This window comes from Stegostoma tigrinum, chromosome 16 (genome assembly GCF_030684315.1).
Source record: "Stegostoma tigrinum isolate sSteTig4 chromosome 16, sSteTig4.hap1, whole genome shotgun sequence".
In the NCBI taxonomy this organism is placed as follows: domain Eukaryota; kingdom Metazoa; phylum Chordata; class Chondrichthyes; order Orectolobiformes; family Stegostomatidae; genus Stegostoma; species Stegostoma tigrinum.
Genome location: NC_081369.1, coordinates 18461072 through 18487798, shown reverse-complemented (window position 1 = coordinate 18487798; position 26727 = coordinate 18461072). Strand labels below are relative to the sequence as shown.

The 26727-nt window shown below is 38.7% G+C and overlaps 1 protein-coding gene across 3 annotated transcripts in view; it reads right to left on the bottom strand.

Annotated features, from left to right (window-relative positions):
- Positions 1–26727, bottom strand: part of ranbp10 (RAN binding protein 10) — a 184101-nt gene that overhangs the window by 52836 nt on the left and 104538 nt on the right. For all 3 annotated transcript variants that reach the window (XR_009446779.1, XM_048547115.2, XM_048547116.2), the window contains exons 4-5: positions 16155–16322; positions 577–599 (exon numbers count right to left, since the gene is read on the bottom strand). Coding sequence is in view for 2 of the 3 variants with exons in the window: in XM_048547115.2 (XP_048403072.2) it covers positions 577–599; positions 16155–16322 (191 nt within the window). In the remaining variant the exon portion in view is untranslated. The remainder of the gene's footprint in view (positions 1–576; positions 600–16154; positions 16323–26727) is intronic.

Genomic DNA, 26727 nt, shown 5'->3' with positions numbered 1-26727 from the left:
AAGCAAAAATATCATTTAAAAAATAAAATGATTGAATTTTGAATCATTATGGGAACAGCTAACATTCCATAAATATAAAGTTTTCTTTTCAGGGCTGGAGAGATCAATTAGCACTAACTATGACTAAGCAGACCACTAAAATATCTAGTAACTTCTCTTTCAACAAGGCAAAACTTCAAGGCTTTTCACAACAAAATTAATAATATGAAATGTGGAAGTTCATATCAAATCACAAATTTTTAAGATTTCCATCTGTGGGAATCTCCGCAGCACACCTGATGGAAGAACAGTGGCAACTTCCATATTCCAGTGTTTAACTGTGCATGTGCTTACACTTGAGATGGTTTTCAGTTTCACTGAGGAATGACAACAAATACTATCAGCTTTGCCTGCATTACAACCTCAGACAGGTCAAGTACATTAAATTAAGTGACATAAAAATGAGAAAAGATCATTTTAAAAAACGGTAGATAATTGGCTCCTTCCACAGTGAATTGCTTTAGGTAAAAATATTTGGTTAAAAAAAAGGACTTCTAAAAATGGGGTTCAGGTCAGGAAAGAGTTATTTATACTTACAGGCAGATCTGTGAATGCTATTCCTGTAAAAGAAATTCAAAATACCAATTATTTTTTTCTTGCACAGTTATTACTCAATAGTATAGAATAGCAAGAAATCTACACAGTAGATTTAGCATTGTAGTTTTCATTACAGTTACACAGTTACAAAAGAAAACAGTCAAAAGGTGGCACTCTTGATCGCAATACAGGTCCAGTGTAAAACAAATTCTATCTTCTGCCAATCAGCGAGTGTCCAGAGTGGATTTAAGTGAAATATAAAAGCTGTAACTATTTTAAAAAAAAACACTATATTAACATACAAGTGTAATTTTCTATCCACAACAATACATTGTTAGCTTAATTAGTATAATCAGAGATCTTTGCTGACTGGCTAGAGCTTGTCCTTCATTTGCACACAAGTTAATCCATACATAATCATAGAATCCTGCAGATATTGTTTATATTTTCTGGCCTTAAGTGTTTATTTGATAGATTAGTACTTAGAATGTTAGCTGGTGGTTGAAGGCAAACCTTGATTCATCCCTGCAGGATGGGAACTCCACCCTGCAGAGGGAGATTCATAACACAATACTTTGTGATTGGATGATTACATCACATTTGCATTGTACCACCAATGGCATTCTAATATTCTGTCACAACCAATTCCTTACAATGGGAGACAACGTTTTTCTATAGAAATAACTGAAGTTTAAGAAAAGAAAATAGACCCATCACTGGATTCTTCCAAGATAACAAAAAGTGTGAAGCTGGGTGAACACCGCAGGCCAAGCAGTATCTCAGGAGCACAAAAGCTGACGTTTCGGGCCTAGCCCCTTCATCAGAGAGGGCATTCTGATGAAGGGTCTAGGCCCGAAACGTCAGTTTACATGCTCCCGAGATGCTGCTTGGCCTGCTGTGTTCATCCAGCTTCACACTTTGTTATCTTGGATTCTCCAGCATCTGCAGTTCCCATTATCACTGGATTCTTCCAATAACGTTAAGCTTTATCTGGAATTATATAATTATATATCACATGAGGTAGTCATTTCGTGCATCAAACCTCTTGGAAAAGACCTATCCAAATTATACCCATTCCTACGCCTCTACTCCAGGTTCTTCAACCTGCCTGTTTCAAGTATTTATCTTCCTCACAAAGTTTGACTGAATCTGCTTCCACCGACCATTTAGGCAGTGAATTCCAGCTCATTACTTAACACACAAGCTTTTTACCTCATTGAAGTTCAGATCATAAAATGATGATTCATAGACTGCAGCACAAAAGGCAATCATACAACCTATTATGTCTATGTAAGCTTTTGCAAAGCAGATTCTACTAGTTTCACTCTTACATCCTTACCATACTGTCCGCGACCTTTATTATCTTCTCAATCAAAAGGAAGAACACCCACACTAAAAAGCAATGCATTTCTCTTCTCTCTCTGGCACAACTTCTGCTCAGATCAGCACCGCTTGTATGCCTCTAGAGGTGAGCACTGGTTCCGTGTTGGGTAAATCAACTCCTTAGCTCAGCCCGAGTCCCCTCTGCCTTCCCCAGTGACTTGGGGCTAAACCTGTCTTTCTCTAGCTCTGCTTTTCAGATATAAAAACAAAACTGATGTACTCCATGTTACTTTTTAATGGTCATCTTTATTAATTACTCATTTTCTAAAATTAATGTATTGCTTTTCAATTGTTTTTGTGGTCAGATAGTTTGTTTATACCTCAACTTTTACATTGAAATTTATGTTTATTGTCATGCCGAACCTATTGTTTTTGAAAACTGTTCATCGTTCCCTCAAATGCAAAATAAACTTGAAAATGTGGTTCCTTGCACAAAGATGAAACAACCATTTTAAAATGATTTAATGCTTTTTTGCATGCCACTGTTTATGAAACCACTCATCCAAACAGCTACTTCAGTTTTCCCTGTCACTTTCAGTTTGTAATATTACAACAGACTGTTGCAACGCCTTCTAGAATCTTTTTAAAGAAAGAAAATCCTAAATAATATGGATACTGTCCTCAACTTTTGTGCCTGTGAATGGAGAATGGCACCACATTGGTCAGGTTTTTAAAAATGTTTTTTTAAAAATTCATTCACAGGATGAGGACGTTGCTAGCTAGCCAGCATTTCTTGCCCACCCCTAATTGCCCAGAAGGCAGTTAAGAGTCAACCACATTGCTGTGGGTCTGGACTCACATGTAGGCCAGACCAGATAAGGTTGGATTACATGATACAGGTAAATGGGGGTGGGGGAAGAGACAAGCACAGTAAATTATAACAATAAAAAACACTCATTAATTGCATGCTTTCTGCTGACAGCTTTTTAATGAAGTATTAATGGAAATACAGCATATTTTAACTTGTCATGTTTCTTTGCAGTAAGGGTTTGAATTCAGAAAACTGGTCTAATAAAAGATCAGTAGGGCCAATCACTGACCTTGTAGAAGTGAAGGATGCATTCTGTTATCATAAAACAATTAATGGTGCTGCTTTGTCTTAGGTAGTGACCCCACAATGCAGAAATTAGGATTCTGCATACCTAATTCCAATGGAAATGGAGAATATTGAATTGAGTGATATGTGATCATTAAAGAGCAATTGCTTTTTGAGATCTTGATCGAAATCCCTTCCTCCAAAGTATCCAATCAAAAGCAGTAACTGGTTTTTGACTTCACATTAATTACAGCAATATTGAAAAAGAAGTTGTTGGCTAGGCCTGCACAATATCGATAGTTGTACTTCAAAATGTACCAAGATAAAATTATTTCTTTTCCCTATGATAACTCAATGAGATAGGTATCAAAAACCTTACTGTATCTAAGTACTTCTGCGCTGCTCCTATTCTTAGTAGGAGTCATACCTTAAAGGGTTTTACTTTACTTTGAAACCTCTTGAAGGTTTGTTCAATTGCACTGAATTTTGGTATCAGTATCTCAAAGAATTTAAAAACCGTTTTGCACATGAGAATATTTAATATCTAACTTCTATGTACTTTGGATCCACGAGTTTATTATAATAAATCAGATGCGTATTATCAGCAGAGCTACTGTTGTAAAGAATACTCCACTATTTACAAAGTATTTAAAATGGATGCCAATTACAGATCAAATACATTCCCTACAATTGGCTCATGCATCTCTCTTTAAATTAAAATATCTTTAAAGCAGCATCTTACATTATTCAAGTATTAGGAGACTGACAATTTACTACAAGTTTGACAGCAAACACTTCCATTGCAGATATTCAAAACCACAGTAAATCAGCATGCAAGAGGAGACTTGTTAAATATGGTTTTGAGTGTATTTGGAAATAGAGAATGTTCTACTTCAAGGGGATGGGCAATCAAACAGTTCCAACGACTATAAATTCTTGTGTATGCAATTTCTTGCAGATATTCTGCAGTTTTGAGGTTTAAGGCCATTCACCAATAGATTTCTCACTCCTTTCTTCTGGTCATTGATATAGTTCCAATACATACAGATTAATATTAGACCTGTGGTCAGGTTGGTGAATGGAGCTAATAAATTGTTTCATTGACCTCATAAAGCACAAAGAAACAAAACAATCCTTTAATGAGTTTTTTTTTAAACACAACAATAACTACCTTCTGTATCCTTACAGATTTTTGTAAGGTAATTCACAAAAGATTGGGAACACAATGTTAAGTATAGCAATACTAGTAAGGGAGTTCCAGCATTTTGGTTCAGCCACAGCGAAGAAACAACAATATAGTTCCAGGTCAGATGATATGTGGCTTTCAGGAGAAATTGCTGCAGGCTGTTCTTCCTGATGGTGATGTTGGAGTTGCACTCGCCCAAGCAAATGGAGTGTGTTCCAGATGATGTACAAGTTTTGGAGAATCAGTGAGGGAGTTACTTGAGGAAAAATAGCATATAGGGAGACAAAAGTCAGTGACAGCCTTGAAGACTAGGACAAGATCAAGGAAAGTAGGTCTATAAAGATAATTAAGACAGAGAAAATAAATACAAAGGGCACACTAGTGAGGTTTTAAAAAAAAACTGACAATAACAGCTTCTTTAAATATAAAAAGAAATGAAATCAAAATGAACATAGACATCTTAGAAAATGAATATGGGGAGATGGTTCTGAAGACGACAACAATGGCAAAGGAGTTGAAAAGGATCTTAAAAGGTTGCTACAGAGATAGCGGACATATTGCATATAATTTTCCAGAAACCCTTGAATTCTGGAGAAACACCAGACGACTGGAAAACTGCCAATATGACACCCGTTTTCAAAAAGGGACAGAGGCAAAAACGAAGAAACTATAAGATGATTAGCCTAAAATCTATATTGACGATCAAGTATGGAATCAATTACCGAGGAAGTATTAGCAGAACATTTGGAAAATCATAAGCTAAATCAAGCTGTCAGCGCAGCTTCATGAACGGGAAGCAGTGTTGGATTAATTTATTCAAATTTTTCCAAGAAAAGCCTCAAAACAGAGCAGTTAGAAAGGACCTGTTGTGTGCGCGCTTCCTGAAGGCATTTGATAAGGTACTTACCGAAGGTTAAGAATCATAGAATCCTTACAATGTGGAAACAGGGCCTTTGGCCCAACTATACCACACCAACCCTTGGAGCATCCCACCCAGGCCCATATATCTATAACCAACCTAATCTACACATCTCTGTGACACTACAGGCAATTTTGCATAGCCAATCCAACCAGCCTGCACATCTTTGGATTGTGGGTGCAAACCGTAGCACCTGGAGGAAACCAACAGAGACATAGGGAGAACGTGCAAACTCTACACAGACAGTCGCCCAAGGATAGAATCGAACCCAGATCCCTGTGCTGTGAGGCAACAGTGCTAACCACTGAGCCACCCAAGACATAAGAACCATTAAGACATAAGAACCCAGAGTTGGAAGTAGAAGGTTGGCATGGATAGAAAAACTGGCTTATGTGTAGGAAACAGTGAGTGGAGATAAGGGGTTCTTTGTCAAGTTTGTGACACGTGGGGTTTCAAAGAGATCGGTGCGAGGACCACAACTGTCTATGATACATTCATGATTTGGAAGAATGAAGCTAAATTTGTACTGTAGCCAAATTTGCAGACAACACAAAAATAGGTGGAAAGGCAGTTTGCGCGGCGTTTACAGTTTAGAAAGGTATCATTAGATTAAGAAAGCAGGCAAAATGTTAGGAATGGAACATAATGTAGGAAAGTGCAAAGTTCATTTTGGAAGGAAGAACAAAAGAACAGTATTATCTAAATAGATAAAAACTGCAGAAAGCTGAAACACAAAGGGACTTGGGGACAGGTGAATACTTGTCAATGTAAACCAAAAGCTAGCACTGGGGTACAGCATGAGATCAGGTTCACTAATGGGACGTTTGTCCCTATTTTAAGGGGATTAGAATGAGATTAGGGAAATCTTATTGAAACTGTGATACTGTGACCATCTCCAGGGTACTGGAGTAGTTTTTGTTTCTTATTTAAAGCAAAAATATCATTTCATTGGAGGCAGTTCAAAGAAAGTTCACAACCATGATCCCCAGGATGGAGGGATTGTCTAATGAACAGAGTTTAAGCAGGTTGGGATTCTACTCACTGCTGTTAGAAGGAAGAAGGGTAATCACATTGAAGCACAGAGGATTCTGAATAGGGTTGACACAGAGTAAATGCTGAGAGGGTGTTTCTCCTCAGGGGAGAGTCTAGGACCACAGGGCATAGTCTCAGAATTAAATGGTGGCAATTTAAAACTGGGATGAAGAGGAATTTCCTCTAAGGGTTGAGTCACTTTGGAACTCCTTACCTCAGAAAGCTGTGGGTGCAGAGTCCTTCTGTTCATTTATGGTGGAGCTAAATTTTTGATCAGCAAGGGAATATTAAAGGTTTTGGGGGAAAGAACAGGGAAGAGGGCGTGAGGAATGTTGGATCAGCCATGGTTCTACAGAATGGCGACAGTAAGCTCAAGGTGCTGAGTGGCCCACTCCTACTCCTATTTCTTATAGTCTTAAGGCCTAACCAAAAACACTGAATCAAGTCAATCGGGATATACTTCTGTATTCAAATAGAACTTATTAAAACACTTCTGGAAGAAAAAAAAGCGTAGCAGGTGTACTTCCTGTATTGATACTGGATACTGAAGCAACTCAACCATTTAGGAGAAGTTACAATCATGTGATATTACCGCTGGTCTGTTCCAGACACCTACGCAACGTTCTAGGATCTGGATTTGAATCCCACCACAGAAGATGATGGATTTGAATTCAATGAAAATAATCTGGGATTAAGTCTGACGATGACCATGAATCCATTGTTGATTGTCTGGAAAAACCCATCTAGTTCACTCATATCCTTATCTGGTCTGGCCAAGATGTGACTCCAGACGCACAGCAATGTGGCTGACTCTGAACCGTCCTCTGGGCATTTAGGGATGGGCAATAAAAGCTGGCCAACCCAATGCCCGCATCCCATGAATAGATTTTAAGAAAATATATTGATCTCAATGGACAAGTGAGTTTTGTGGCAATCTTACTTTACGTAATTCCATTTGAATCACAGCATTTAGTTTCCTTCATGTATTCTTGATAAGGCAGTTATAATATTGTCTTTTCCAAAAACATGAATAATTGTTGAATTGTACAGTAGAGGATTAAATTCCACCAAAACACCGCAAATTCTTGAGACAAAACAGTTTTTGAAAGATTATGCTCCACATAAATAAATTTTTCTAGACTTGTTGGTAATGTCAACAGCAGCAAATATTTCTGTTGATATGCATTCAGTTTCTTCAGGCAGTAACTGATGACAATTCAATCCCTGTTGTATCTTCTTATTGAAGATGGCCTACACTGGTATCATTAGAATCAACGGCCAGTTTGAATTGCTTTGCGTAATTTAATGCTGCTAAAACTGCAGTTGTCAGCAGAACTGTTATACAAACACACAGCACATGTTGTCAAAGGCAATTTGACATTTTTGTGTCAATTCAAATTTTCTGTTTTTCTTTAAAGAATGTCAAAAGAGTCACCAAGTACTGAGGTTCAGAACAAACTTGATAAAATGCACTCATTGCAACATATTGCAAAATTCTGAATTTCATCCTAGACATGGGAAAATTCAAAATAACAAAGTGTGAAGCTGGATGGACACAGCAGGCCAAGCAGCATCTCAGGAGTACAAAAGCTGACGTTTCGAGCCTAGACCCTTCATCAGAGACATCACTGACACATGGGAAAATTCAAAGTAGCCTTTCATTTTCAAATACTTTCACTTCTGGGTGCAATTTAGCCTTGTCGCAGTGTATGGCTCAAATACGCAACTTTTGTATTTGAAAACTTACTTTTAGCAAGATTTATAATCAATCATACAGTTTAGTCGAGTGGTGTAAGTGTTGTTTCCAAGTTTGGCTGAGTACAACCAAATCATTGATGTAAACCATGCAGTTACATAGCCCTCCAATGGTTTTGTTGACTAATCAATGAGTTTTGCTGGTGCGCTTTTTATTCCAAATGAAAGACTTTGCATTAAAGTCCAACCAATTTTAGAAAAGCTGGCATTTCTCACACTGTTCACACAATGGAACATGTAATATCCTTTTAGCTATTAAATTTTGGTAATGAGTTGTAGGTGTGCAATTCTTACAATGCAGTCCTCCAATCTTGGAATACGATAGGGACTGTTTTGTTATCGTTTTGACTTTGTGACAATCAATTCAGAATCTTCGTAACCCATTGAGTTTCATCAATATCGAAAGAGGTGAGCTCTAGTTGCTGACTCAATTCAATATCATTTATCAACAAAAAAGCTTCTCTCATTGGAGCTAATTTCTCTGGAATGAGCCTGTAAGGGTGTTGTTTTAGAAGCAATTCATGATTGGCCAAGTATGTTTTGCCTGGAATATTCACCCCAATCAATTTGAGTTTGTAATAGCCTTTTTAAGTCATTTCAACAATTTTCTGGACTTTCTAATTTTCTATATAAAAGCTTTTAAACACTTCTATTATCCAGCCTGATTTCTGGAGGATTAACATTTAAACATTCAATTTATGACTCAGTCTCCAACAAACTGAAATTCTTACTTCAACCCCCATTTCCCACTTTACCACAATTACACATTACTCCTGACTATCATCCTTGTCATAATAGCATCAACACATTAATATCATAATGTCAATTGTCGGATTTAGAGGTTTAATATTTTGTTATTTTTGAAAATCTGGGTTTCTGCTTTTTTGAATTAGTTACTTGTGGGTTTTTGGTTTGTCTGAAGTTAATTATTAACTTGTAAGTACTTCTGAAGCCATGGGTGATTTATGTTTAAAGTTTTAAGTTTTTAAGGCCTGGCTTTAGAGTTAATGGATTTTGTGCCCTGCTGACGGAATTTTGTTTAGTTAGATTTTTATCATGTTGGAACACAGAACAATGGGGCCTCAAGAGTGTTGTTAGTGTGTTCTGGAACTCGTGTCCAGTTTAAGGTGATGGGAAATGTCTATAGCTAAGAAAGGAAGCATTCAAGTTTCACTTTGAGTAGGGCAGTCTTGTTAAAGTCCTTGAATTAGGGTGGCTGTATAGATCAGTGCTCCATAGAAGGGCAAGATATAGAGAATCAGAGAATCTCTACAGTATGGAAGCAGGCTATTTGACCCAGCGCCACTCCTAAGAGTATCCCACCCAAACCCGGCCCCCTACCCTTGACCTGTAACCCTGCATTTCCCATGGTTAATCCACCGAGCCTACATATCCCCAGATACGATGGCTAATTTAGCATAGCCAATCCACCTAAGCTGCACGTCTCTGCTGTGTGGGAGGAAATTGGAGCACCTGGAGGAAACCCATGCAGACACGGGGAGAACGTGCAGAGTTGCCAGAGGCTGGAATCGAACCCAGGTCCCTGCCACTTTGAGACAGCAGAACTAACTGTAAGTGAGCACAGTGAACTAAGTTATGCTAGCTCTTTTGTAATAAACTTCAGTTTTATTGTTAAAACAACATCAGCAGCATTCTATGCTTATACTTCAATGAGTGAGCCCATTGTTACAGCCAAAATAAATAAAAACATGATAGATCAAGCCAGGTTCTCGTCAACAATGGTGTGCTAATAACTTCAGGTGGAATAACATAACGCAACACACTGGCTGATCCTCTCTCCTCTCTGGAGTACTCACTATATAGTTTACGCCACTGTGTTTCTTTGATTTGATAAGATCCAAAAAACTTTGTCTCTCTCTGGAACTATTAAAAACAACAATATTAACACCTTGTCTCCAGCAACAAAATTTTAAACTCTGGCCTTTTTGCTAACTCCTTTCAGTGTTGAACAATCCTCAAAAGTTTACTTACTTCAATTAGCTCCTCTCTAAAACTTGAGACTTAAGTGTAAGTGTAAACTCTGAACATTGATTTAACATTCTTTCTTGAGCTGATTCAAGCAGTTCTCTTACCTCATGTCCAAATATCAGTTAAAAAGGACTGGAGATTGTTGACTCATTAAGGCCATCCCACATGGCAAACACTAAACAGGGATAACAAACTATGGGGCTGGATGAACACAGCAGGCCAAGCAGCATCTTAGGAGCACAAAAGCTGACGTTTCAGGCCGAGACCCTTCTTTTGTCCAAATCATTCAGACGTTCTAGACAATAAACTCCAATCATAATCTTCAAAGTTTAGTGCTATCTTTCCAAAGCACCTTGAAACTGTGTTTGATAAGTAGAGGATATAATTTTCCCCCCAAACTAGTCACAATTTATTTGAATAATTTGTGACATATAATCGGATCAATGTTCAAATTTTATTTATTTGGCTTATCCATACCTTGCAAAACATTAATTCACTTTTTCACTGCTTCAGGAAATTTTGCGGAAACATCCGTAATTGTTACAAGATGCTAATTCCCATTCCAGGCTAGAGGTGAGAGTCCTACACAATTTATTAAGACCCTGCTAAACAGCTACTTCAATTCAAATGTTGGGATTAAAGGTGCAGGCTTAATTGATAGATGGGGTTTCCCACTACATAGGCCATATATATCAATCTGACAAATCATGAACACATCCGTATATAATCCTGGCCAGTAAAAATGTGACCCTGCGTTTTCCTAATACCTCAAAACATCCAAATGGCAGGGCACTTGAGGATGTGTAAAATGCATTATGATACTCAGATGGAATTATCACCACATTCCTCACTAGCTGGTACTTAAGTTGGTTTCCTTGGTAGTACTTAAAAGTCCAAGTCTTTAAAGTAACAACACTTGGCTATGCATTCTGATTCAATACCTGTCTATGCTGTTTGGCATAATTCGGGATCCCTTTTCTTGTATTTCTGATGAAGAACATTAGCCAAACATGTCAACCTCGTTCTCCTGACCTGCACCTTTTTGTTTTATATACTTTTTAAAAAATATCAGATATTTGAATTTCATAGGTTCTTCCTCATGTCTAATTTTATAATCTTGAGATCTAGTCAGAACAGGGAGTCAGAAAACAATCCAGGACTTTCCTCCTGTACCATCTTAGATTGTTTTACTTCTAATGATTATGCCACACCCTTAATGAGGGCAACATTTCTAAACCAACCACGTCATTTCCCAATATAAAATCAATTCTTTTCTATAAAGATTTGTTTTATTCTTCCAACTATAACCTTGCCATTTACATTTACTAAGGCACTCTTTAATCCAGCACTGTATAATGGGACTTCTTTGTAATGCTCAGTTAATGTTTTCTCTTCCATTGCCCCTCTGGAATCAATCAGTATCAGAAGTTAGCAAAGTGCAAGTAAGTGCCTCTTCTTTAAGATAAAATATTCAGAAACTCCAGGAGTTTGATTCTCTTTTATCAATATTCAAAGAATAATTTTCAAGACTGTCATCAGTCATCTCTCCCTTCTTAAGAAACGCTCTCTTGGTGTATTCCTGAACAGTTTTAATACCAAATGCAAGGGAAAATTCCTTCACAAAATGTCCCACCTATATGCTGATATTTTAAATTTAAAACTCCAACACCATCAGGTATCTCTCATCACAACATATTGTGAAGAAAACTACAATACTACCTTTTGTCCCTGTACTTGCAGCAGCATCCTCCTGTTCCAGTTTCAACAGCAGCAATCCCTTGGTGAAATCATCCATGCACAGCAGTGACAAACAAGAGCAACAGAATGGCCATGTCTCAATTTTACAAGACCAGTTTGAATGCTCAGTTAATATTTTTGAGGTCTCAAGGTTTCTAATGAGGGAGCGGTGGGTGTTAAGATGAATGGGTGTGTAGTGGGACAAGTGGTTACCATTGGGCAAGGAGATAAGTGGAGGGGACGAGAGTGAGGTTTGGGATGAATGGGATTGTGGGAGCATGGATTGAGAGTGGTAAATCCAATTGTGTTGGGAGCAGTTTGGGGGAGGATGTGACAGGGCACTCCTTAGTTGATTTCTGGAATATGTCAGTGATTAAAATCAGTAAAATCCTAGAATAAACATCAAATTAGGTATTGCACAATAGGTCCAGGTTTCTGAAATACAGATTCCAATCCCAGGTCTTCATTCCCTCCAAGTTGTGCACATCCATCAGTCCTGAGCTTGCTGTCTTTGCTGGCTCTCTATCGATTCACACGGATGATCCCTGGGATGGTAGGTTTAACGTATGATGAACAGCTAAGGATCCTGGGATTGTAATCATTAGAGTTTAGAAGGTTGAGGGGAGATCTAATAGAAACTTACAAGATAACGTCTGGTTTAGAAGGGGTGGACGCTAGAAAGTTGTTTCCATTAGGCGGGGAGACTAGGACCCGTGGGCACAGCCTTAAAATTAGGGGGGGTAAATTTAAAACTGAAATGAGACGACATTTCTTCAGCCAGAGTGTGGTGGGCTTGTGGAATTCATTGCCGCAGAGTGCAGTGGAGGCCGGGATGCTGGATGCCTTCAAGGCAGAGATCGACAAATTCTTAATCTCAAAAGGAATCAAGGGCTACAGGGAGAGTGCAGGGAAGTGGTGTTGAAATGCCCATCAGCCACGATTTAAATAGCGGAGTGGACTTGATGGGCCGAATGGCCTTACTTCCACTCCTATGTCTTATGGTCTTATGAAAGGCCCAATTTAAAACCCTCCTCATTTTCAATCCCTCGACGTTCTTAACCCCTTCAAAACTCTGTAGCTTGCTCCAGCCACACTAACCATTAGATCTCCGTTTTCTTCATTGTCTAACTTCTTACGTATCGCTGCTTTTAGATATTTCATCATTGGAGATAATGCTTCAGGCTGTTGTGGCATCAAGCTCCAGAAATATCTCACCCTTGGGTATTTAAGATGTTCCTTAAAATTTCCCTCTTTGGTCCGGATTTTAGTCAGGTCTTCTGACATGTCCTCACGTGGTTTATTGTTTTTATTGATACCACTGATCTTAGGCACTTGTGACATTTTAATATTAAATGTGCTATATAAATTTAGATGCTGTTGCAGCTACAAGCGCCAGCTCTGCTTTGGAACAGTAAGCAGTCTGCACTTGTGCTTGTAAAAGCTTCAAAGCGCAGTACAATTCTTCACGAGCATAGAGTGCATATATTCAAATATTCAGGTTCCAATTAGCTACAATGCAGAGGATCAAAAAGTTTATTTCTGCATCTAGTAAATCAACCTTGCTAATTAGCGAGCAGCAAACAAAGTCCAGGGGATAGGAGGACTCCACTGCCATGCTTATGGAGACTAAATCACTGCGGGAACTAAATTTGATTCTTTTCCTCCTAAAAATGATGTCAATCTTGAACTGCAAACTAAGATATAATTTCAGTTTATTGTTTCATACATTTTACAACATGCATTTCATTTTCTGTAAAGTCATCCTCTATGCCTGTTAAAATTTAGAATGTTTAACAGACCAATTTGCCATCTAATAAACTGGAGCCAAACAAAAAAGGCAATTCCAAAATAGCTTTTTTTAAACAGCTTTAACACTGATCATTTTAAGGCCCTGGACGAGATTTTTTAAGATCAAACAACTAGGCACCTTTGGTAATTTGTGGAGATACAAAGATAAATGTGTTTGAATAGAGATCATATTTCTCTATCCCCTAAATTGAATTATTATCCTTTATTTCCACTCCTTTTTCATTAACAGAGAAACTGGTGCCTAAACCTTCAAGTTCAATTTAATGATGTTTTCAATGTAAGCTATACATTACTTTCTTGAATAATTTTGATTTAAAGTTGCACCCTTGATCCGATTTTATTTCTGTGGGTAGTCTGTGTTTATCAAAAAATCTGAGTACCTCTTCTACAATTCTTTTAACTGTGATACAGTGTAATGCAATGGCCTCTGGAAATCTAGTAGACATCCATGATGATCAGCAAACACTGATTCCCAATTATTATTTTAAGTAGAAGCCCTATGCAATTATTTATTACTCCTGTAAAAAGGCTTCTCTAAATGTGGGAATTGGTACTCGGGGTGCAGGTTCTATCACTGTGTGAAGTTTTCCAAATACCTGCCTTATCCTGTTTTCCCACATCCATTTTCCCAGCGCTTTTTCTAAATCACAACACTGCAACTTCACATGGCCTGCTTTAGTACAGCAAAATACCCGAGGTTTTTAACTTCCTTTTCCCACCTCATGGGTCTCCTTTAACCCTGTGGTAAACTATCCTTGCTATTTTCAATGAGAACTCCTTTTCCCTTACCACTTTCACCAATTTTTATCCCTCACAAATTGAAACTGATGATATCAGATGCCAAACTTAATTTATGCACCAGCTCAATCATCTACCATTTCTGGTGCTAATACAGCCATAGAGCCATACAGTCATACAGCATGGATCTTGCAGTCTTGACTCTCTGCTCTTCCACGTTAGTTCTTACTATTTCATGAAGTGAATTTTTGAACTCCTCCATAGTAATCGTCTAAGAGCGTTATACGTTTGATTTATTTTCAATGCCCTTATCCACCTATCAAAGTTACCTTGTTTGATCCTTTCAAACTTAATGTATGTTTAACCAGGTTCCTTCCTTAGATTCCCAAAAGGTTGTCTGTAGATTTTTGGTATCAGCTCATATGCACTTAAGATGGCTTTTTTCACCTGATCATATTCCGCAGACACCTCCTCTGATAATGATGCAGGTGCCTCGATAGTTCTATCTCCCAACTTTGTTAGGACGCATAATACCCACATGACCAGTGGCCATTTCGTTTGTGTAGACACTTTCACGAGTGAGATGTAAAAAAGGTTGCTACATTCTTCTCGGTGAACTTTGGCAACACTTGGAGATAGTTCAACAGATCCCTTTGGCCTCAATAGGACTATTCTCCATCACTGTCCTTGTCATTACTCCTACCTTTCAACTCTACCTCCACCATTTCGCTCAACTTTAGCCAACATAATTAGTCTATTCCCTCTTCTGCTTTCAGTTGTAATTCAAACAGTTTCATTTCATTTTCACATTCAAGTTGCTTCATTTACAATTGAATTTTAGCCATTTCCAATTATTCTGATGGCATTTTCAACAATTCTAAGTCCTGAGCTATTGCTGCAAATACCTTCCTTTTTCGCATAGACAAAGGCAACCCCAACTCCAGCTCGTGTGCCAAATCCAAAAGTTTTGCCTTGCTCCCTTTCTGTAAAATTCCAGAAGTGACTTCATCCACCCCGAGCAACTTTCAGTGACTAAAACAGCCATTACTACACTAGGCACATTGTCTTTAAACCAACTGAATGCAACAGCCAAAATAAAAAAAAACGAACAATCACACTTGGAATCCAATATTCCTAAACCCAACTGGAATTAGAAATTTCAATTGTGAAAGGAGCCCCCGGTTTGTTATGGACTAGACTAAAGCCCCTCAAAATATATTAAGATGATAGCATAACCCCTAACCTTTTCTTATTTTTAAGGTAAATGTAAGTCATTCTGTTCTAGATGCAATTTGATTGGTCAAATTACTCAACTTTAAGCAAAATATACTTTATTTCTACACTACAGTTGAAATACAGAAAATTAAAAGTAAAGAATTGGCTCAACTGTAATTCTATTGAAATGCTTAACAAAGCAACGTATGCTCATTAACTTTATTAAAGGAGCATCCAATAAATACTTGGCAAAGGCAAATTCAGTAAAATAGATTGTTTCACATAGAATTCTAGCAGCAGGAAGAGAACTCCAGCTTTTAGCCGTAACTGAGAGAAATAAGAACTTCCACATCCAGCTTCAAGACCTAGCAACTAACTGAAAACTATACCTAAAACTCTTGATTCTGTGGGAGCTTGACACTCCCAATTCAGCTGCTTCTGTTGTTTCAAATTTAAGAAAAAACCCAGGGTGTCACAAGCTGTTTACTTTATTGGCTTTCAGCAACCACTCAGAACCTCTGTCTCAACCTTTCTTCATAAAAACAACCAGGACAAAAGCTAACGCCATAGCATCGTCACAATAACTGTGGCTTTCACACAGTTTAAAAGGACATGTTTACTGCAAAAGAGAACAAAAAAGGTGACAATACAATATGATTTGCTACAAAAAAAGTGATATTTAGTCTTCAGCTTGTTTAAAATGCAAATTACCCCTGGGTGAGTGAGTCCCTTAATCACATTTCATTCAAGAGCTTTGAAAATGGGAGGTGATGGCTTACCCAGACTGTGACCATTCTTCGTGTAAAAACAGGTGTTGTTTATGAGGTTAACACAGCAGCCAATGACATCTCCAGTGGTGAAAGTGGGACCATAGGGCTGTCCTGTACCTGAAGAACAGAAGGAGTGTCCATCGTCCCCATGATAGCCATACGAATGTTTGTCCCACCCTGAAAAACAGGATTGAGAAAAAGTGGAGTTTAAGTTTGTTTCCATTCAAGCGATGTACTCTGGAAATGATACTGCTGCTTCTTGGAATTGGCACGTAATTCACAGAAGAAAGCAGAAGTCAACATGGCTGCCTACTTTTCAAGCACAAGATCAGCAACTGACCATACAATACTGCCAGGTAATCTGCCATCACTGAAAAATGCCAGAATTGTATCAGATGACATACTTGCTGAGATAACACTTTTGCCCAGTGCATTCACTCGAGAAAATAATGAGGATTCTTTTTAATGGTCAAAATGGGATGTTTTGCACCCTAAGCTCCAAATACAAAATTTTAGTGAACCCACACTGACCCAAACAACAATCTACTAAGGTATAGTTCAAAATAGCAATTCCAGAAATGTGATTTTTGTTTTTTTTTGGGGAAGGGGTGACTTGAGTGATAATGGTGAAGGGGCTGCTGCTTGTGCAGCAAGGGTGATGTTCCAGTTGGAATATCACAGAAATTCAACCATTTCCATTGAGTAGAGAGCTGCAACAATTAAGCAATATATGTGCCAATTACGTATTCGCAGCTGTGTATCAATATTTAAGGAAGAATCAAAGGCGAAGCTAAATCCAACTCTGGGCTCAGGCCACTGCACCAAGATTATGCCCGTTGGTTGGATTTCTCCTCAGAATGGCTCAATGTAATAATCATGAGAATTTGAGGAAACACAAGCTAATGAATGAAGGCTAGTGGGTGTTAGATTGAACTAAAAAGATTGTCTGCAATTTAAATTATTTTGGAAAGGATGTATTTCACATCTTTAGGTTAGAAATAAAGGTGGAATTAGTAAATGAATTTTCCATGCATATTAAGGGAAGTATGCTACACTTCTGTATGAAAACCATTTAAGCAACTACCACGGTAGCAATAACGCAATGAAGTGGAAATGGTAGCCACTGTTGTTTCATGGCATTGGAATCACTTTTATTGATCTGCTGGTAAATCTGACCTCCACTGGAAAGAGCATCACCTCAAAAGATCACAGAATTATGGAATCTCTACAATGTTGAAGCAGCCATTCAGCCCATCAAATCCATAAATCAATCCTCCAGACAGCATCCCACCCAAACTCAACCTCCTACCCTATCCCCTGCAATTCACATGGCTCACCCACCTATTCTACACATCCCTGATGTTATGGGCACATCTTTGGACTGTAGGAGGAAGCCAGAGCACTCAGAGAAAACCCATGCAGACACAGGGAGAATGTGCAAACTCCATACAGACAGTTGCCTGAGGGTAGAATCGAACCCGGTGTCCCTGGCGCTGAGGCAGCAGCGCTGACCACTGAGCCACCATGCCTCCCAGATATTCATGAAAGTGGCACAGTACAAAGCAATTTACAGTTACTGTCCAGATTTCTTGAAGGGCTGGGCAGTCTTACAGATTGCAATCTGACAATTAATATTAACATCAAGTCCTTTACAAGCAAGACAGGAATTTGCATTAACAAGCGAGTACGTTACAGCCTTTTGCACATCAGCAGAAAGCACATCTCTGACCTGAGAAGGCTTCATTTGGGAGTTTTGATCACTCCAAGTCTTGAGGGAATCTCAGCAGATTGCTAAACTGGCACAATCAAATGAAAAATGGTGCAGCCTCCTTCAAAAGCAAGCACACAGAGGCAGAGAGTTAACAGAAGCTGAGGAAACGTTTAGCCAGCATTTATCCAAAGCTGAATCATCAGCAGTATCCTGTACCATTTGCAGCACAGATTAGACTTAACTGTGACCTATGTATCCCTCCTGAACACCCCAGGGAATGAACACGGTTTCGCTCACCTTGAAAGTCAAGTAAGATTTCATTCATAAATTAGTGTGGTGCAAAACACTTTGCCAGTCAATATCTTAAAGCTTTCAGACTCAAATATGCTAATACCAAACTACGTCATAAGTGAAGGAACAAAATACTGCAATCATTTAGAAATCTGAACTGCAACCGCTATCCTAAAATCCCTTCATGTCACAGAGCAGCCCACTCAGCATAAACTGTTGAACTGTACAGTATTTGGTGATCAGTTCATTCCATTATCAGTAAGGTTGCCAGAGACATCCATGTCAAATATTAAAAAAAGCTTGAAGCTTTAAATTTCAGATCAGTTTTTCATGTTCAAAAAATATGCAAAAAACACACCTACATTCAACAGAGGAAAGAAATTCCAAGAAAAAAATCGCGCTCTGCTAGATAAATTTAAGCAGAGAATACTCACCATCATTGGCAACATACATTACAAGAATAATCATTTCATATTATCAACAATAAAAACTTTGGACTACACTGATAGTGTGGGTTTATTTTGTAAATTGAGGGTGTACAAAATTTAAAATGATAAGCCAGCAGTGCTAAATATGGGAGAAAGGAAAAACAGCAGAAAACAAGGACAGAAAGGAATAGATATCAGGATTTTTGCATCTGATATTGCTAGGAATATAGTCAAAATAACAATTGTTATCTCTGTATTAGACAAGCACAATCTCAGAATTGCAATGAAATCTATCTGGATGGATACAGAAAATAGCGACGTAAACAGAGACATACACTTGAATAATGTCTTATCATATAAACTATTCAGCAGGGTAGACACGAATGTTACGTCAGTAAATATGCCAAAATCTTTACATGGAAATATCTCAAATTACAAACCACACAAGTTCTGTTCAATTTTGGTAATAAGATTGTTGGAACGATCATCAAGAACACACCTTTAATATTATCAACTAAGTCATACAGAAAGTCTAGGTAGTATCCCAAGTGCAAGGAGAAGTAAATGCAACAAATAATTCACTTGCTGTGCTGCAATTCATTCAATTCTTCAGAAAGTCTCAGTCTTCACTTAAAGATTAAATTTCTGTATAACTTAGTTGCAGCAGCTCGTGTCTCAAAGTCAAAACACATAACCACTGCAATGTACTTTTAAATGGCAACAAGGCCACACAAGTTGTGAATTACTTGTGGACTAGTAACTGTCAATCTCCTGTAATAGGTCTGAAATACAGATACATTACTTGTTGCTGTTAGACCAAACTGAACATTTTAACATTGACAGAATGTACAAAGAGTCTAGTCACAAGGCGATGAAAGGTGTCCAATTACACAGTCCAATACAAACACACTTCACAGTTGGCTAAATATATCCCCTGACCAAATTAGTACTTATTAGCCGCAGCAATAGAGCTCTGCTGTGGTGTGACATTAACAAAACCCCTCTCATGCCCTTACAGTCCATATGATCACACTACATGTAAACAAATTCACTGGCCAGGGAGAGGGATCAGGAAGCAGTACATTCCATTCTGGGTCTACATTTCCTCCGTTAACAATATAGCATTATAAGAAGCTGAATGAGGATCTCTCATTATTATGCCTGTCAATGTTGACCTCCCAAAACAGAGCCATAAAAAAACTTCTGTATTCCTGTCTCAAAAAAGTAGTCCATTCTAAAACCCATTCTTTGGTTCTAATCACGGAATATAGGCATCAATACGCCATAAAAACTGTTACATTCTTAGAAACCAAGTATTTCACATCAAGCATGCAAATATGCTTCTTTAAAAAGGGCATGTGCTGATTCATCTACAACCTAAGCATGTGAATATGAAACGTCCCCTTCTGGACCAGCTGATCTGAAACAAACTGCAGCAATAGCCTAGCTCAGAACTTGCCTGTTTATTACATTCAGTTGCATCATAAACCATGTCTTAATTTTTCACCGAAGTACAACAAGAGATCTGTAAGCAGGTCTAATCAAATTTAAATGCATTTCTTTCATCCACTCTTTTGCATGTATACTGATGAACGCACAGACATTTGTGGCTGTTTCTAAAAATGCTTTTGTGGTTAAATTGAATAATTTCTCTTCTTTCAGATTTTATTTTCAATCTTCATCTCATTCTTTTGGGGCCTCTTCTTGCTATAAAATATGAGACAACGCGAGCGAGAGAGAGAGACTTTAGTTATTGGCAGGTAGGACAAGCCAAAAACATTAACACAGGCCTTTGGAAAGCTACATCCACACTCTGTCATGCTGTAAACATCTACGAGTCTGACTGTAAGAGATTCAGCTGCAAAAGGTTTTAACTTCTGTCTCCACACACATACAGCTTTGCACTTTCAACTATGTAAGAAACCACAAGAAATTCTGTCGCTGGGGTGAACATTGTACTGCACTGAAGGAACTTATGTCACTAAAATACTTATGTCAGTTGAACTGCTCAGTGAAATGAAATCCTGAAGAAATCAAACTCAGCACACCTAAAAGAATAAATACGTAACTCAGAAGTATACAACCAGCACACAAAGGTCCGTGTGTGTAGAGCAAAGTCAAATGTTCTGACAGGGGTAAGCTAAACGTATGCAGTTTCAGTTGCTAGAGTAAAACACACAGAAACTACACACAAATAGAACAAAAATGGGCCAGAAAACAAGTTGGAGATGAGGCAGTGGAAGCCCCTTAAAGTGAAAGGAAGAGGGTACAGGGAATAGGCAACATTGCTCATTAACATATTTCTAGCTTTTTAAAAAATATATCTATGATTTCCCAACTCTTAGTTTGAAAAGAAGATATTTGTTTTTCTTTCTAAAACTCTATTCTCGAACCTGGTTTTCATGTGTAAGAATCTACTACTGGAATAATCATCAAACAGAAGCGCATGTTAAAATTCTCATTGAACAAGCATAAAAAAAAGGGAGAAATCCAACAAATTGGTTGAGAGAGATGGAAGTCTAGGGGACGGGGAGAAAAAGCTATTGTAGGGGATATCAGTTTCTTTTCCCCATTTCCCTTAGATTTTTCTTTAAATGTACCGATGTATCTGTCACTATACAAGTTTTCTGTAGTTTGTAATGTGTTTTTTTAAATGTCTAAAGTGTGGAAGAAGTTGGGAGCCCTGTTGATCTAGATGAACCTGACCTTCCAGACTTTAAGTTTGCTTTAATATTAACTGCTGGAGGATGGCGCTGGGATGATGTATATATGAAAGCTGAAAAAAATGTTGTTGAATTCTGGGCTTCCTGCCCAGCACTGAGTCTCTTGTTTCTTTAATATCCTTTAATGGAGGTTTATAGCAAGTTTAAAAATTTCAGGCTTCAAGAACAGTTTGGTTTTGAATTGAAATCTTTAGATCTAAAGAAGTCCGTGAAAACCAAAACATGGTGCCTGAAAATCAAAAAGTAACCCCCTAGAAAATCTGAGTAACTTGGAAAAGAAATAAATGTTTTGACTCCTGATGTTGTTCCTTTATGAGCATTGGGCAAAGGGACATGAGGTATCATTTCATAGGATGAAGCAGATAAAAGGAGGAGTTTTTGCACTTTCTGCAGCAGATTACAGTTTATTTTAAATGTCTCTATTTTTAATACTACATCTCATTCAACATTGTTGAATACAAATATAAAATAAAACAGAATTAAAAGTTTATATAGTTAAATGCAGAAAGGGCAATAGAAAAAAAATCTTCTGCTTCCTTCACAGTACAAATGCAGCTATCATGAAAGGGTTTCCTCAAGTTTTGAAATAGCTGGCACTGAAAGGGAAAAGATCTAAATAAAATCATTTATGTTTTGTCACACTTAATCAGTAATTTCAATATCTTTAGGTAGCAATGAGAGCTAATATTATTGGAACTAACTTCAATGGAGCCTCCAGTCTGACTGAAGCAAAGCAAGCAATGAAAATGACCCAACCCAGTTTTCTGAAGAAGGGTCCCAAACCGAAACGTCAACTTTCCCACTGTTTTGATGCTGCCTGACATGCTATGTCCAGCACCTGCAGTTCTTACTATCTCCCAGTCTACCAAAAGAACTTTTGTTGATGTTTGCTGACTCTTGAAATTTAACAACGCAGTCTCTGTCAACATACTTTCAGTATTTAGTTTAAGCCATCACAAAACAGCTATGCTGGAGAGAGAAAAAAGTAGTCATTCCACTACTACTCCAAAAGGTCCAGGCTAAGACATTTGGACACAGGTTCAAATCCCACCAGTGCGGCTGGAGGAATTTGAATTCAAAAGCTAGTTTCAGTAATGGGAATGAAGAAACTTCCTTTGATTGCAGTGAACGGATTTTTACAAACATCCTTTAAAGACTGAAATCTGTCATTCTTTCCTGGGTGTGGCCTACAAATGACTTCAGACCAACAGCACTTATGGGTATCTTTTAATTGCTTTTCGAAATGGCCCAGTTACACCATTCAGTTCAAGGGTAATTAAGGATGAACAACAAAGGTTATACCAGCCAACAACACCCAGGCCTCTTGAAACAATAGAAAGGAAACGATAGCACTGTCTGAAAACCCAGATTGATGCTGAAATAGAAAAGCACTTTCAAAACAAGTTATACCAACTCTCATTTTACCAATCTCTCTTACTAAATTGAGGCCCTAAAGAACAGAAAACAAATATTTGATGATCTCTGGTGTTTCAGAGGATGTTTAACTCAGTAACAAGCTCAAAATTTAAAAAAATTAGCCTCGCTATAAAATCATTTCAATTTAATTCTGAGCAGACGAAGAATGCAAACGCAAAATGTCATTTCTCTACATAGAGTTTATGACATGCCGCACATTTACAGCATTTTCTGTTGCAATTAAAGTAGTATAACTTGTATGTATATTTATCATTTTTGATATTTGTATTTCAACATACAAGCAGATAGAAGTTGGTTTACTCCTATGAAGGATTTTCTATAAAAAAAAAGTCAGTGTCCTTCAAGGACAGTGACCCAAATCTAACATTTGTAAGAAAACAAATGACCGTTCACCCCTGTAATGCTAATCAAGATATTTACACTGTCGGATTTACCAAAGATAGGGCAAACATTTAAAGGATATTAATTTCCTTTTTAATTGATAAGAATCCAGTATTGTCTAGTTCAATTCAGAAAACACCAGTGTGGAGTTCAGAAGCAAGTTAGTTTCTTCCCTCGGGAGTTCAAGGAAACAGTGACCTTAGCACAAAGGTCTAGTTTGTTGGGCTCGCAAACAGGGAGAGTTTGGTTAGAACTACGGTGAGTATAAATGAGAAAGTTTAGGCTCTCTGATTGTTGAAAGATTCACATCGGCAGACTTGAAGGGACTCACTGCGTTGTCTCTATAGTCCACGGGTAAGGCATCATAAGGAGTCAGGTAAGCAGAGCCCTAAAGAGTTGTGAGAGAAGTGTAAATTTTCTAGATTTGAGCCTTAACAGATAGTGTTGGGGAATAGGTTGAAATGTTGCTTTGCTGCCTGTTTTAAAATCATTGATGTGTTATAGAAACATTGAAAAAAAAGGAGTAGGCTATTCAGTCCTTCAAGCAATCTCCACCATTCAATATCATCACCCAACTCAGAAGCCCTATTCCCGCTTTCTCCTATACTCTTTGATCCCTTCACGCTAAGAGCTATATCTAAGTCCTTCTTCAAAACTATCGAAAAATTAAAGCTTTTATGTGATATAGGAGGAGGCCGTTTGACCCATCAAATTTGCTCTGCCATTCAATGAGATCATGGCTAATCTGCTGGCCCCAACTCCCATCTTCCTGCCACTCCACATAACCACTGATCTCCTTAGGTGATTAAAACTCTCTCAGCCTTATATATACTTAACATTCAGCTTCAACAGCCCTCTGCAGTAAAGCATTTCACAGAGTGACTACAGTCTAAGTAAAAATTCCTCAACTGTCTGAAATGGGAAACTTGTCACTCTGAGATTATGTCCTTTAGTCCCAGATTTGCCGAAAAAGCAGAAACAACCTCTAAGCATCTATCCTATCCAACCCATTAAGAATCCTGATAAAAAAACAAAAAGAACTGCAGATGCTGTCAATAAGGAACAAAAACAAATTTTCTGGAGAAGTCTGGCAACCCTTCTTCAGAATGGATAGTGACTGGGGAAACATCAGTTTATATGCAAAAGATAGGGAGGTGGGTGGGCTGGGGAGTAAACAATAGGATAGGGCCCAAAGGGAAAGAAAGACAGTTGGGCAAAGGAGTTGCTAATGATCAGGCTCAGAGGGTGAGTATTTGTTAATGGGGACTGTTAGAGACTAACAGCAAGGGGTGTGTAATGGCAAGCTATGTAGCAACAAAGCCTGATGTGTGGGGTGGGGGCTGCTGGAACACAGGGGAGTTTAGGCCCTAAAATTATTGAACTCAATATTGAGTCCAAGGGCTGTCAGGTCCCCAAGTGTAAAATGGAGTGTTGTTCCTCCAGCTTGCGTTGGGCTTCGCTGGAAAACTGCAGCAAGCCAGAGACAGAGACAGAGATGTTGGCCAGGGAGCAGGGTGGTGCATTGAAATGGCAGGCAACAGACAGTTCAGGATCTTTTTTGCAAGCAGAACGTATATGTTCTGTGAAGCAGTCACCAAGTCTAAGCTTCGTTTCCCCACTGTAGAGGAGACCACATTGTGAGCAGTGAATGCTGTAGACTAGATTCTGGGAAGTGCAGGTGAAGTGTTGTTTCACCTGGAAGGTATGTTTCGGCCCTTGGAGAGGGAGGAGGTAAATGGGTAGGTGTTGCGCCTTCGCTGATTACAGGGTAAGGTGCCGTAGGGCTGTGGGGAGGTCTTGGGGGTGAAGGAAGTGTGGACCAGGGTGTCCCGGAGGGAGCGATTCCTGTGGAAGGCAGACAAGGAAGGGGAGGGGAATATGTATCTGGTGGTGGCATCTTGCTGGAGGTGGCGGAAATGGCGTCTGATGATCTTCTGGATGTGGATGCTGGTGGGAACCCTATTGCTGTTGCAGGAGGGAAGAGAAGGGGTGAGGGCCAAAGTGCGGGAGATGGGTCAGACCTGGTTGAGGGCCCTGTCAACAAGGCTGGGGAATCCTCAGTTGAGGAAGAAGGTGGGCATTTCGGAGGCTCTCTTGTCGAAGTTGGCCTCATCTGAACATATACGATGGAGACGGGGGAACTGGGAGAATGGGATGGAGTCTTTACAGAAGTGGGGTGTGGGGATGCAGAGTCCAAGTAGCTGTGGGTTAGTGGGTTTGTAGTGGTTTGTAACCTGCCATTACACACCCCCTGTTGTTAGTCACTAACAGACCCCATTAACAACTACTCACCTTCCCAGCCTGATCGTTAGCAACTCATTTGTCTGCCTCCCCCGTCTGTCTGTCTGTCTCTCTCTCTCTTTGGGCCCTGTTCTAGCAGTTACTCCCCACCCCACCCACCTCCCTATTTTCTGCATGTAAACTGACATTGTCCCAGCCACCATCAGTTCTGAGGAAGGGTCACCAGACCCGAAACGTCAACTTTGTTTTTTTCCTTCATGGATGCTGCCAGGCCTGCTGAGCTTCTCCAGCTAATTTGTTTATGTTCCATTAAGAATCTTGTATGTTTCAATAAAGATCACCATCTAATTCTCCTAAACTCCAATGAGTACAGGACCAAACTACTCAACTTCTCATCAGAAAATCCCTCCATATCTGGCATAGTCTGATGACTGATTCTGGACTGCCCTATATTGCCAGTATATCTTTCTTTCGACAAAGGGACCAAAACTGTTCAGCATTCAGGTAATGTTTAAATTGTGCCTTGTATAGTTTTTGTAAGACTTCCTATATTACGCTCCTTTCCCTTTGAAATAAAGGACAATATTCCATTTGCCTTCCCAGATATCTGCGAAACTTGGATATTAACACTTTATGATTCATCAACAGGGACCACCAAATGCCTCTGCACTGCTGATTTTTTCAGACTTGCCCTTTAAATAATATTCATCTCGGTTTTGTTTTCTTGTTAACAAACTTGTACTTCATTGTTTTAAAAAAAACTGCACCCTTATCAGAATATGTTTCAATGACTGATCATATTAACTAATTAAACAAAAATCAAATAAATGATCTTTCAAGGCAGGTTTTATTCTGGGATCTGACTTATCCAGTTGCACCATCAACTGGGATCACAGCATTGCTTTACTTCAGATTTTTCAGCCATTTACCTTTTCAATTTTAGCTACAATACTTCCCATAAAATAAGCCTGATAGCCTTTAAATGCATTTAATGTACAACAGCAATCACCATTCACATATGGTCAAGCAACTTCCACTAACGAAAAGTAACTTAAATTTTCAGCCCTGTGCCATATTTTTGGATTAGCAAAGTGGACCATTGTTCCAACATCAAGAGTACTTGGCTGTGTTCAAACACATATCCTGCTCTAAACAAGCTTCTTACGCAACAGCTGGACCGTGGAAACTCCAAAATATTTACTCAGAGGTAGAGATGCAGTTTGACCTTGTTCAGATTCCTGTACTCCAGAGAGCACAAAGATAAACACTGACAGGTTACCTTGTCCTTTGCAACATCCCTGAGAGCAGAAACTCAGTGCTGTGACTCTAACATAGAAACACAGAAGACAGGCGCAGGAGGCGGCCATTCG